Here is a 15,157-nt window from a genome sequence, read left to right on the forward strand (position 1 = left end):
TGTAGCACTGGATTGAATTCCTCATGGTTTGATAACTCCCAGTTTTTCCAAGGGAAGGCTTTTGTGGTTTGACTAGGAAGAGGAGCACGCCACAGACCAGGTGCTTTCCTCATCTGCATGCGTAAGTCCTCCTTATACAAAGAGTATAGTGACTTTGTTTTAGTTTTGGACATAAGGCAATAAAACACAAACATCATTAGGCTATGCTTTCTCTGGCCTTTAAATTTATCCTTTGATTTTAACCTCAATGACACCAGTGAAAGCAAAAGAGGCATGAAAAAAAAGACAGTTGTCGTTCCAGCTGGGTACGTTGCCTCAATCAACGTCTCTGCACTCTCCGGCAACTCCTACACAAAGTGTTCGGGCCACAAAGCCCACACACCAAAAAAAAGCCCTACGGTAACAACGAGAAAAGAACGATTTCCTCCCAGGATTACGTAATGAAACATAAGGACTGTACTTCTCTTCTAGATTGTGAATGAGGAACAAGGCTATGGATACAAATGAAACACTAAATCCTTATCCAACTAATAACAATACTAAGCAACCATCTCAGAGGTTGTTGTTAGAATAGCATATATACTACTTTACAGTGACAGCGTTAACTTCCAGTCACCAGTTTCTTCAAAAGGGTGCAATGAGCAGGAATGAAAATCTGCATGTATGTACTACACTAAAGTCCACTCTTAAATGCATTTCACCAGTGCTGAATATTTCTCCTAGAAAAATTATTTAAGAGCAACATACGCTTCTGCGTTGTTGAATTGAATGTGGATTTTACACCACAAAGAGTATTGTAAACATAATATTCAAAAGTAGTCTCAAATTTACCATTACTTTCATCCATCATGTTAAATCACAGTCACTGCACTGTGACTTCCAGACAAGCTGAATGTCACAGTTTTAAACTTGGAAAATCACTGTAAAACGGAGGCACAAACTCTTAGCTACACATTGCATTCCTACCATGACAGTTTCTACTGTATACGCACCTTGATCAATGCAACCTGTCATATTCAATTGTTACTTGGGCATGCTCTCTTACTTCAGAGTATTGTCATCTGAAAACTAAGGATCAAGGCTCAAGGGTTATATTACATGCAGAAGCATAAATCTTCCAGGGAGAAATTACAACTTACAAAATAAAACATTTTCTTAAAATATGAGGTCCTAGAAGTCCTTTCTTTCTCTCTACAAACTGACAAGTTAGACCGTAGATCAGAATGCTTGCTAGATGCTATTTCTGCCATTAAAGCCTTCACACATGACATGAGTCACCAGAGTTTTTCTACTCTGATAAGAAATCTTTAAGTAAAATCTAACCCATTTCTTTTCTCTAGTTATTAATACCTTCTATATACCTAGCAAATCCTGCACCTTAATAGCTAGTGACCAGTAACTCTTAAATACATGTTTCCCACACTGGGATGGAAAGAAAGGGAAAGGAGAAGGACAAAGAAGGCAACACCATACTTAATGCTTTTTCCCAGTACTGTAAACTCATTTCTACAGTGAAAGATGTTCCTCCATAAAGATAATCATCTTCCACGCAGGAAGCTTTACACTGCACGTTCACTACACTTGCTTTTTTTTTTTTCAATTCTGTCTTTATCTCTCCTCACAGTATAACATGGCCCTGCTTCTGAAGTGAGGCCATTCTTCCTCTTTAATCCCAAACAGAAATGGATAGGCAAAGGGTACACTGCAACATTATTTTCCAGCACTTAATAAAAAGAAAGCTGAAAATGAACTGTTTAATGGGAGAAATTAAAAAGTCAGTGATTAGATGACTGTGCAGAAGAGACTCTTCCTCTGCTAGATGGTAGAACCATTTGGAATACATTTCTGAAGCTTGGAGGTTTTTTGAGTTTTGCACACCAACAACATATGTTGACATGCTGTACTGAACGTGGGTTCTGAAAGCAAGTGTGCGCTTCTGTAGTTATCGCTCTTAATGTGTTTTCCCTTTATGTTTTAATTCAATTAACTTTAATCATTAAACAATATAATAATTGAAGACATAGACTGCATACATTTCTAACTGCTTTTATAATTAATTTGATAACTAGCTTCAGTTTAGGACAGTCACTAAAGGACTCAGCATCCATAGAGGTTCCATCTTAGCACTGCACTTACCTGTACAGAATAAAAGAAATTGTAGGTGGCCAGATAAGGAATTGGTTCTGAATGCTAAAAACATATCAAGTCCCATGTCTAAAAAGTTAGTGAGTTTCATATGATTTTCTTCATAGCGCCAGCAGATATGAAATATAAATGTTCCTAAAATTACATCTAATACACAGGGAAATAAATTGAGAATTTTACAAAGTAATTACACACTTATTTGTGATTTACAGCACTGAAAATGAAGTGAGAATACAGCCTATTACATATGTCATGTTGTAGAGTCAAAACAGTAAACTGTTGGAAACTAAAGTTCTTGATCATTTCAGAAAAGAATCACATGACTGTACCTCTCACACCACACTCCTTATATTGTTTTTTATTCCTTTGCCTATACATCAGTGTCAGACTCCTTTCCTACAACCCTCTTCAGAAAGGGAGGCAGTAAAAATGCATAAGGTAGAGATTTATACACTAAATAACACCTGCTATTAACATATAAATTTTATTAAAGCAGAACAGCTGTCTTCATGCTTACCTTTGATTTGCCTTTACTGTAACAGGCTCTTTTAGTAGCTTCATCACATTGCCATTCCACTGCCTGCAACCAACAGGAATCAGTTAGAAATGCACAGAAATATAAACCCCAGAGCTATCTAAGCCCATGCTCGAGATATGTGCTTCAGAAGCCAGACTGATGATTAGCTGTGGGTGATCCTATCCATAATCGCCTTACAAGCTTTTTCTCCTTCGAAATGTAGTTTTGCTGCTGATGGTTTTTCAGTGTCTTAACCCAAAATGAAGCTGGCCATCCCCATGGAGATGGAGAAATAACCACCATCACACTTGATGCTATTTAGACACTTTTGTATGAGTCTTACTAAGGTTAGCAGTTAGGAACACAGAGAAGGGCTGACCCTCTCTCCCAAGCAGAATTGGGCGGCATCAACACAGCATCTGAGGTCAGCTCTGCTGAGAGACCTTGCCCCACAGGAAAATGCACCCTGTTGCTGTTGTTACACTATTTACCTCAAGCATCAAATGGGGATTTTAGTTTCTCAAGGTACGACTGCAGCACTAATCAGAAGGACTAAAACATCCATTCAGAGAAAGGAGCAATGGGTAAAAACATGCAAGACAACAGTGAAATGGAGCGCCGCAAAGCAGAAGTAATTCATCCTCATCGTTGAGCTGTCTCTCTGCTTCAACAGATTTATGCCAGGACTGTAGCGCCTAGTCTGCATTACTACAGTTTCACTGCATGAGTTAACTCCAATTATTTCCATATTTAACATTCAACAGCTATGACTTACGAACTCTATTGTTCAGTGGAGCAGGTCGTATGCTTGGTGTTTATGTCCCAATACATGTACATATTTGAATGCCTGTATGTGCTGTGTAGTCAGAGTGCATTTTAAATCACTCTGCACTCTTTCACCTCGACGGTGCACACCCGTGTGTTCGTTAGATAAAAATGCCACAAAGCACCATACGTTTTATAAGGAAGAACTGAGATTTCTAAACTAACCACTACTGCTTAATTATTGAAGCCACAGCTTTTTCATTTTTATTTACCAGGGAATAATGAAAGACCATTCATTAAGATTTAATATAGGTAATTTTTTGTACCTGTCTGTTAATGAAGACTATACTAACAGCAAGTAGGCTTTATAATTAATAAAAATAATAGGGTGAAAGCCTCTTGAAACTAAAGGGGAAAATGCTTTCAGAGTATACGATGCAGTGATCTTTGATTTGTGTTTCAACAAGCTCACGAATAAGCTTTTCCATTTCAGGAGAAAAAAAAGACTTATAGAAACTAATGCCATTACTTCTCTTTCTCCACCCCAAACCTTCTCATTTACAGTGTTTGCTTTTGCAGATGAACAACTACAGCATACTGGGGAATATCTTGAAAATTTCCGGAAGAATCCACTTGTGAATGACCCTAGCATTTATAACAAACTGTATCTAGCAGCATGAAAGAAATCTCATACTGAGTTAGACAAAAAAGCAGCAATGTGTTAGACAAAAAAACAGCAATGACTTAACTCTTTTGATTCTGTAACGCAAAAAGCAATTTACGTCCATAACAGAGATCACAGTACAAAAGATTGTTCTTGGATGACCAATGTTAAGTTCCTAATCAATCCATTAGGACACCCTGAACCTTTATGCTATATAGCACCAGGTACAAGTACCTGGTACTGAATATATTATCTTTAAACAATACAAAAAATTTCAAACGCCTGGAGAAATGCAAGAATTTTCAGTAGGAGGTCAGAGTAGAAAGATTTAGTGGAATATGGGTGCTTAAAAGGAAGGTTTGTGTGACAAGATAGAGATACGGCTCTTGGTGGAGCCTGTAGGAGTGGCACATCCAGTATTACCTTAGCTTACAAGTGGTGAGTTGGAAACAATCACAGACTGTTAGCTTTTAGTCAAATGTCCTATTAGTTAGGATAAACATCTTAGCTAGACCTCTCAAATCTTAAATATGAATAATTTTACCACGACATCACAAAACCACTAATACCATTATTAGCATAACTGAAATGACATCCACAAAATTCATAGATTTAAATAAAGATATTAAATATTAAAACATTATGTAGGATTTCTGGATACCATAGTTAAGACCACATACAAAAATCCAAATAAAATAAATTACTATTAACTATATATAAATACATATGCTTGCAAGCTAACCAAATGGCAAATTCTCTGTGAAAACCCTGTTCATGACAACATATGCCAAAGGGGAAACATTGTCTGGACAAGAAATGAGTGTAGACACACTGGTGACAAAGCTAAGTGCCATGTTTGAAACCAAATGTACTTGTAGTCCTATAGCTCTGGGTTCCACTGCTGGAGGAGACAGTAACAGAGCAGGCTGCAAATGAAGTATATTGCAAAGGCATGTAAAGAGAGCTGAGTAGTTCAAACTGTTGTACTTTAGTCCCTAAAGCTCCCGCAAAGTTCAGTAATGCATACATATGTCCTATTGCTGATTAAGTGAAAAGAGCAGACATAGACAAACATTTCTATATACAGCTACTTTTTTCTTCTAATCTTCAGGAAATTTGGGGGAGTTTCCCACAAAATGGAAATTCAGATATTCAGCACAGCCTACTGGTAATATACAGGGGGAAGACAGGTGGAAATCTCCTCAAGTTAAATGCAATTTCCATGTGCAAATAGGAGGAGAAAAATGTGTCCAGAATCTTCAGCACATAAAGACAAAAGAAAGTGTCCAAACAGAATACTAACAATGTGGGGTTTTTTCAGTAGAAGATTAAGACTTTGAAGTTTTAATTCTGAAAGACCAGACACATATGGATTGTGTTACTTTAGAAAGCAAGTGCAAGACCAGGTTTACTTAAAGATATTACCATTAACCACTGCTTGCATTAAATTGACATACTCTCCTGCTTGATACCATTTGCTGTTATTTCCATGAAGTTCAGGTGAACAGTGCAAATATGAAATGCATACCATGTTGGATATTTGATTCATTATGAAGGCTTACACAGCTAAAGTTTATCCTGTTAGGATCTTTTCTTTCCTACATTTCTTAATAAGAAGCTCCAATTTTCACATGGCAAAATATGACCTTCAGCATTCTGTGTACTGTTTTTAATTAATATTATAATTCTACTTAAGCTGGCAACAAAATTCATTGAACCAAATTATGGACACTCAAGTTTGTTCACTCTGGGGAAAGAGGAAACAGGGATTTGAACGGTAGTGCTAGAGAAAATAAGGATGGGTAGAGTATCAGCTACTGCTACACATCTCCACAAAGAATGTAGCTGCATAGGTTAAGGAGTATGGTTTAAGGTAGCACATCAGTCTGTTTCTGATAGCAAACTGACACTATTCACAGTGGCATGGCTTTTACAAATCCTGCTATCAACATGGTCTTTCAAGCACCTCTATAAATTTAATGCATTGGCTTAGTTTGTTTCTAATTTCCCAGTCTTCAGTGTAACTACATCCTAGTAGGCATAAATAAACTTCTAAGTATGTAACAGTAGAGCAGTGCAAAATGTATGCAGTCAGATTTTTAGCCCTGTGAAAGTCCATTGTTGCCAACTCTGAAGACTGAACTTGACAGGCACAACTTAAACTTGACCCAGAGTACTCCAATAAGGAAGTCACAGTTCACTTTTGAACACATAGTCTTTTCTTCAATTAAAAAATTATACACAAAAAGATCCATACAGATTTGACATAAAATCTGACTGAACAGAAACATGGCTTTGCTGCACGCTTAACTCTAAGATTGAACTCAAGTTTCAAACTGATTGCAGGCATCTTTTTGTAAAAGCTCAATCATAAATAACTATATCAGTGTTTTAAACATTACATCATTGATGTTTGCAAAGTTCTTCAAAAACTTCAGATGAAATCTCCCCTGGCCTTTTCAAGGGATAGTGGAAGGAGAGAAATTCCAGACAGAGAAGAAACAAATTCCAGCTCAAGCTATATAATGAAACTATTAACTTCAAAATGAAGAAAAATATACATCCAACACCCATCTATGTCAAGTTAAAAATTAAAGTATTAAAATGAACCATATTCTTTGGAACAACAAATATATTTCAGTAACTTCTCTGTTTGGATGAATGATAGGAGTCTTGCTGAAAAGTTAAGCTACTTTTCAGCAAGACTGAAAAGTATCTTCAGCAGGAAAACTAAATAAATGCAAATAAATTAGATCCAATGGAAACCAAAAGAAAATCTCCAATTTAAACGGATTTATTCAAATATCTGAGAAGAACACTAAAAGAGAACCACTGTAGAAGCAGTGAATAATGTTCATGTGTCCCTCCCATTTAAGAATATAACTCCCATTTAAGAATATAAAAATTCATGCCCAACATGCAGCAACAAAGTCAGTCCCCAGGCAAGATGCCTGGAGGTCCCTTCAAACCTAAACTACAAAATACAAAAGGGAAAAAAAAAAAGAAAACCCTAAGTAACTAATTTTAATATAGCCCCTTTCTACAGTTACAACTTCAGTCAGTAAATGCAGGCAGGAAATTTGAAATTCGAACAGAGTCAAGAAAGGACTGATCAATAGAATGTGTTGAGATATGTATTAATTGTACTCACAGGTCAACAAAAAACACGTGGCTTTCACCTACAGTGGAAGCTGCGCATGTAACTGAGTAACCAAATCTCCTGGAAGAACTATGCTCCTATAGCTACACAGATACTCCTAACATATTGTAGATAGCTAGGGTCTGGCGGCCGGAAGATATCGCGCTGTACGGAAAGTTAGGGCCCCTCTCCTGAAAGCCAATAGCGTTTAATTTATGATGCAAGCAGATGGAAGTGAGGTTATAAACCTAAGCTATATAACGCCGTGTCACACACCAATAAACGCCATTTGCTGTCCACCACATTGGTGTCAGCGAGCTGATGGCCCGAGCGGCCTGGGGTTGGTCGCCGTGCCGTTCCTGAACCAGGTCGCCACGCCTGCGAAGGCAACAAGTGGTGCCGAAACCCGGGAATCGTCGCCTGGACGGGTGAACGGCGGCCGGAGTGGCAGGACCAGCCCGGCGGGGAGGACGCTCCCGGACCAACAAGGAGGATGGAAGCCCTTGTGAAGGTCGTATCACAATTACATAAGCAGTGGGGTATTGATTGTAAACCCAAAGATTTTACTCTCGCAGTTGCGAGACTTTTGCAAATTGGGGTCATTGCCCAGCCGGTGGATATTCTCCACCCCGAAGTGTGGGATAAATGCACTAAAGCGTTAGCCGAAGAGACAATGTCCTCGGGTTGTGGGAAAAACCTTAAGTCGTGGGGGAAAGTCGTACAGGCCCTGCAGAAGGCCATACAAGAACAGGACACCTGGAGGGCGGAAAAGAACTGTTTGTTGGTCACCCCGAAATTGGGAGTCGGGGCAGCCACGCAGACTTTGCACCCCCAGACGATGACGATTCTAGTGAGCCTAAAGATCTGCAAGAGGGCGACACGTCCCCTCAATTCCCGAACCCCGATCCGCTTACGGACGGACAGAAACCAGCTAAATTCTTCTGGGGTAAGCTAGCCGAGGAGGCCAGGGGCGCCGCCGAGAAATCAGAGTCTGAGGAAGTCTGGGCTACACCACCGCCCTATACGCCCCAAGATGCCGCCGAGCAAGAAGGCAAAGGGCGGGGTGAGGATGCTCTTAGCGGGAACAGGGAGGAAGCGTTAGCGTTAACAAGCGCACACAAACGTGAAGGGGAGGAGAACGTGAAAAAGAAAGGTGATGAGAGTGACCGGGAAGGGGAGGAGAACGAGAAAAAGAGAGGTGATGAGGGTGACCGGGAAGGTGAGGAGAGCACAAGCGAAGGGCGGAAAGCCAATCAGAGCGGCCATCTGAAAAAATGCCCTGATAAGCCAAACAGCCCGCCGAGCAGAGGGCGGGACAAATCGCAAGGGAAGCGGGCGGGGCCGGAGCCCAACAAAAAGGTACTGCAAACCAAAAAAAAAAAAAAGAGCTGGGAGAATGGGAACAAGGGTGGAGGCTAGTCCTTACAGGCGAGGGTATGCCGCAGTTAAAAAAGATGGAAAAGTTAAGTGGTGTCCGCTTATTAAACCGGACCTTCAGAATAAAGCTAATGAAAACTGTGAGTTTTTGTCCACAGGACCAGATTATCGGACGTCCTTGTAACCCGTACACCCCGGTGGCGAGAGAGGACGACAAGCCGACAAGCATCCTATCCGCACCTGGGAGCTCCACACTGGTGGAATCCAAACAGCAGCGACCTAACCTCCTAAGGGGGAGGCTACGATGTCTTTGTGTGATCTTGATTTTAGGCCTCGTCACTATAGGGCAAGCAGTATCAGAACACCATCCCCATCGGCCATTTAAATGGTCCCTCCTTCGATTCGATGATCAGCAAGTTATCGCAACCCAAATTACATCAGATGTGCCAAGTTTTAATGCCTCTCTGTGTCAGCTTGTCCCGAGAGACCGATGCTGGAGATACCTAGGATTTTGTATGTGTCCCAGCTCGAACCCGGGGAAGAGTTATTGCAACTACCCTAACCAATATTACTGTAGCTATTGGGGATGTGAGACCATAACCCCTGCTTGGATACCGGGTAGTGGTAGAGACAAATACCTAAAAGTCCAGTGGGGTCCATATAAGTGCATTCCACCACAAGCATGGCGAGGACGCGGAAATTGTCAGTATCTCTTCTTAAATGTTACTGAACCCCAAGAAGACAGTTGGTTACTTGGGAAAATGTGGGGGATAAGGTACACAGAACCAGGGACAGACAAAGGTGGTTTAATCCTCATAAAAAAGATTATCCCGAATGATCCACTGCCAGTAGGCCCCAACCAAGCAATCGGGCCTAACCCGGTTCTTATCCCGAAAATACCTGACCCAACAATACCTACACCATTACCACATAATATTGTAGCTAGTACCAAAGTTACCGCGCCCAGAGCGACACACACCACCGAAACTCCCAATCGAAACTCTCTCTGGAAAATGATGCAAGATAGCTATCAACTACTGAACAAAACTAACCCAAATCTTACGGAGCATTGTTGGCTGTGCTACGGAATAAGACCACCCTTTTATGAGGCTGTAGGAGTAAGTGACATACCCATACGAGTAAATGGCTCCAATCCGGCCCAGTGTATATGGGACACAGAAAAGTAAGGAATTACATTAGTGCGGGTAGTGGGAAGTGGCATGTGCGTAGGTAAAGTCCCAAAGCACAAAAAACAACTATGTGCTAGCAAGACACAAGATAAAACCCCTGCAAAGTGGTTAATACCGGCCAGCAATACCAAGTGGGTTTGTTCCACTACGGGAGTTACACCTTGTTTATTGTTAGAAAAATTTGATAAATCCTCAGAATATTGTGTCCAGGTAACTATAGTCCCCAAAATCTTTTACCATACCGAAGACTTTGTCTATGACTCACAGATTACCCCGGAACATCACCTGTCAAAACGAGAACCCCTTACAGCACTAACAATAGCTACTCTAATGATCGTAGGAGGTGCGGGAATAGGTACAGGAGTAGCATCCTTGGTGCAACAGAACAAAGAACTTAGCACCCTGAGGGTGGCAGTAGATGAGGATCTGGCTAGAATCGAACAATCAATAAGTGCATTAGAACAATCAATTAGATCACTATCTGAAGTAGTGTTGCAAAATCGAACAGGGTTAGACTTGATGTTCTTACAACAAGGGGGAGTGTGCGCTGCACTAAGGGAAGAATGTTGTGTATATGCGGACCACACCGGAATAGTGAGGGACACTATGATCAAACTACGAGAGGGATTAGAGAAACGGAAAAGGGAACGAGAGGCACAACAAGATTGGCTTACATCGTGGTTTAACCATTCACCATGGCTGACCACTCTGATATCTACCTTGACAAGGTAGATATTAATTATCATGATAGCATTGATCTTTGGACCCTGTATATTGAACAGACTCGCATCATTTGTTAAGAGCCGTCTAGAGAAGGTCAACATCATGTTGATAGAACGCCAACAGCTGCTTTAAGAATGTTCTTGTTCAAAATTTCCTTTAACTATCCCCAGTTATACCCCGTTGCTCCCAGCTACCCCCCAGTCACCTCTTGATGTGCCTTGTGTTTTCTATTCAAGTTCGTAATATGTATATATTTTAAGATTATTATAAGGCATAGAGTAAAAGTAGGATGCATTTAGTATGTTTCCTATCCATGATTACGATATATATATTCTTTAAGATTGCTATATTTTAACCAATTTAATTAAATTTATTAATTAAATAGTAATTTAATTACTGTTAATATTAATTAATATAATTAATAATAATAAATTAATTATAAATTAATAAATTAATTTAATTAATTTAATTATGCATAGGGAGGGGGGAAATGTAGATAGCTAGAGTCTGGCGGCCGGAAGATATCTCGCTGTACGGAAAGTTAGGGCCCCTCTCCTGAAAGCCAATAGCATTTAATTTATGATGCAAGCAGACGGAAGTGAGGTTATAAACCTAAGCTATATAACGCCGTGTCACACACCAATAAACGCCATTTGCCGTCCACCACATTGGTGTCAGCGAGCTGATGGCCCGAGCGGCCTGGGGTTGGTCACCGTGCCGTTCCTGAACCAGGTCGCCACGCCTGCGAAGGCAACAACATATACATGTAGACAGGTACACATTCATATGTATTTTTATATATGAACTTCTCTGAAGTGTAGAAACAGAACGTACTATTATATTTCATAGAGAAAGAAGTTAATTAGTTGAGAACCAAAAAATGAACAGAACAGTATTCCAAACAGATGGTCCAGCACTTCTTAGGCAGATGGCTCTGCTAATTAGACACTGGCAAAAATAACATTAAAGAAGATGGTTTAATTACATAATGCCAAAAATTAACAACTACAAGCTATTTCTTTTTTTCTTTTTCATTATCTGCTTGCTTTCATCTCTTACATCATGTATTTAAACAATACTCTGGGGAGCTGGATTATAATGGCAATAATGGTAATAATATATGTCAACAAACATGAGTAATATCACTTTACTGTTCACGTCAGTCCAGCAATGGAATGGCTTCAAAAAGTTGTGACTTGTTTGGTGAGGGTGTCTTGCAGCCCGCCTAATTAGCTCTCAATGAACGTGTATGCTGGAGTCCAAAAGTTGAGTTTAAAGAGGCCATAAAGAAAGCATCAGGATCGTAAATGCAAAGAAAGAACGTAGCCACAGAGAAGTATACCAGCAAGACATTAGCAGCAAATTAGCAGCCTCAGAGTTAGTGGTGGTTTTGATGGTTACCAGAAATTTTAAGGCATGCTTTGGTTATAATGACATCCTGGCTTCCAGCAAATATGTAAAGGCACTTAAGAAAGATTTATGCCTCTCTGTACTTCAGAGGAACCGTTTTCCTTGCTTTCCACAGAGTCATGACCCCTTGTCATTGCAGCTATTACTACTGGAGTTGTCTGTTTTGCCAATCGGCTCCTGACAGGCAACTTCAGAAAGTGATTATCCTCTGTTGAAAAACTAGAGTAAAATATTAAAAAGTGACTTTCCTTTAACACAGCTTTCCCTTTTGGCTCACCAAAAAGAAAAAGCTGGTTCCTGGGGACTAAAGGCATTCTGGTTAGGCCTTCATATGAAGTGATACGCCAGCAGCTCATACAAGAAGTCCAACACCGTATGGACAACTTTACTAATTGGCTACAGTCACTGCAGTATCTTGCCACCAACTACCACATATAACAGCCAGTTCTCCTGGGAATAACAGTATGTCTGTTTTCATTTGTTCAGAACCAGCTTTTACTGTTCATCCACAGTTAGAAAATTACAGTTTCTTATAAAGTAAGCAGTGTGAAATATATGAAAATAAACATCAAATCATGCTCGAATTTTCCAGGGTTTGGAATTCAATAAGAACTGAGATCCCCTGACAGATATATAACTTCATACTTAAACCAAGTAATATATGAAGCTTTATATGGTTTTGAGGAGCTGATGTCAATTTTATTTCAAATATACTGGCCTGAAGTATATAAAAAAGTGAGAAGTACATACCCTGCCAATTCATGAAGTAGCCAAAGTTTTAATTAGCTGATTCTATTGACTATGCAAATAAATAAATGTTGAAGATTGTCAGAATTAATACGATGAAAATAAAAGAGAAAGTTAAGCCTATTAGAGAAGAATTTAGAGTTACTAAGTCTTTCAGAAACCCTCAATGCTGGGCTAATCCACCGACTTCAGTGACACAAGACTCTGCCCAAGACTGAACTTTCACAAATGCCACCTACCCATCCACCTGTGCATTCCTCTCTTTGTCTTCTGCAAAGACTTCTAAATGTCGCAAAACATCCATTTGGTTTATATTTAACAGAGACAGGTTTATAGATGAGAATGCAGTTCCCAACTTGGAAGTTAGCAACTCAAAACTGGAGTATGTTCGGAACTAGGGTTTTTAATCCTGCTCCCAGAGAGTTATTGAAAAACTCAAAGCTGTTGCACTGTGACTTTCAAAGTTTTGAATGTTCCAATCTGGCATTTTGAGGCTTTTACAGTTTTTATGGACAGGATTGTGCTGAAGGGGTAAAATAACAAAATGTTCTTGCATTACCAAACTTGGCAGCCATTCAGCAGGTAGGAATGAGACTTCATAACATATTTTTAATGCACATTCTGAAATTATACTACATATAGTAAATTTAATGTATTGAATAAATTATATGTGAATCCTTTAAGATTTAACATCTGTGTTAGCACACTGAGTTTTAAAGCGTTTTCGGCTTTTTGGCAATTAAGATTGATTTTAGTAGGCTCCAAGACCTTTGAAAGCAACATTTTATTTTATTTTTTTACAAATAGTGTTGTAAACATTTAGGTGCTGATGAGAAATGTCAGGATTCTCTTTATTTCAAGAAAAGAAAAGGTATTTCAATGTAATTTCATACTCTTCAACCCCCTAGGTTAAATAACAGTGGAAAAAGTGGAAAAAAGTTCCCTGGCACTGGGGTGCCACAAAATGTTGGTTTGGACCTTGAGCACAGGGAAGGAAAAGTTTATGTCCCAGTACACGTGCTCATTGCTGCTAAGAAACACGGAAAAGGGAAAGGAGGACGCAGCACTGGAAGGTGTGCCAGCTTGCCCCATGCTAACTTGCTGCTCAAAACAGTCATGCTGGCGTGGGATGCAAGATTAAAGACGTAGCCCGGCAATCAGCCCTCCTTACCTTTCAGCTACAGACAGTCAAGGAAGACATGGCACTTCAGAAGACTGTGCAAATCAAAAACCTTCCTGAAATAATTTCCAAGAGGCACTGTCAACATACTCGGTCTTGCCCCTGGGATGTCAGAAACAGCTGTATTATAGCTTTCAGGTATGAGCTCACAAAAACAGATGAACCTGAGAGATATGACGGATGATGAAATTTGTAACATCTTTTAAGTCATATTGAATAACTCAGATTACTAAAAAGAAATCTTTATACTTATGTATGTATGTATATAATATTGTACATAATATCTCATTAGGAACAGAATAACAATTTTGTCATAATTTTCATTAGTCTATTTATTTATTCAAATAGTTTTGCCATTAGGCTTTAGTGATGGCAAGCTTGATTCTGTTGATAATAATACACATCTATAGCTCTTGAGAAAATATTATAATTTAAAATAATTGTTATTTACAATGAAAATATTTTGAAGTTAGCCTGAAAATGGCATCTTACAAGACAGCAAAGAGACAAAAAATATTGAAGGAACTTTAACATATATACGTCCATTTAATATATGACCAAATCAAGGTAAGAAGTTTTTAGACAAATTAAAGCAGAAAGAAAGCAGAATACTAAAAACAGTAGAAATGTAAGAACCACCAATTTGTACAACTTGTCCAGTGAAAAGCCAGTGGGGAAATAAATAGTTCAACAGCAGAGAGACACAAACATGATATGTTCTACATCATTCTAATAAATGAATTGACCAGAAAGGTGATTTTGGAAAATCAAGATTTATTTTTCTTCCTGCCATTTAAGAATAACACATAGATATAGAAGACATTTTAAAAGTGGATGGGGCAAAATAGAACGCATTAAGGAAAACACCACCAAATTTCCAAAGGGTTGGCAACAGGATTGATGGCAGCACAACTCAGAGTTCACTCAGGGAAAGAAGAAACAAAGTAATTTCTATTTTGGTTATGTTTACTTTAAAATAATTGGATTTAATTTGACAAACACTAAGATAATCTGAGACACAAAACAGCAAGAATATGGAGAAGACATATATGAGTGTCATCAACACATAGATAATATTGTGAGCTGTGAAGAAAAGGAAAGAAGAACAGCAGACTGAGAAAAATCCTCATCAAACACAAAGAGCAAAAGATGCTTATTAAACCAGGAAACGTTGAACCTATAGCTATTAGGAAAATCACTGGAGTGTAACTGCACTGTTAAATTATACAGAAATCAAGGATGAGAAAGACAAAGAGGAACATCAGGACTAAGGAACGTATCTGCTCAGAATACGAATTCA

General features: G+C 39.1%; 1 protein-coding gene across 1 annotated transcript in view; it reads right to left on the reverse strand.

Moving 5' to 3' along the window:
- SEMA5A (semaphorin 5A) overlaps nt 1–15,157 on the reverse strand; it is a gene marked incomplete at both ends in the record, with an annotated part of 362,797 nt that overhangs the window by 158,840 nt on the left and 188,800 nt on the right. Inside the window, 1 exon segment of the mRNA XM_082015378.1 lies at nt 2,663–2,725. Coding sequence (XP_081871504.1) covers nt 2,663–2,725 — 63 coding nt within the window.

This window comes from Phaethon aethereus (genome assembly GCF_964289735.1).
Source record: "Phaethon aethereus genome assembly, chromosome: 2".
Lineage (NCBI taxonomy): Eukaryota > Metazoa > Chordata > Aves > Phaethontiformes > Phaethontidae > Phaethon > Phaethon aethereus.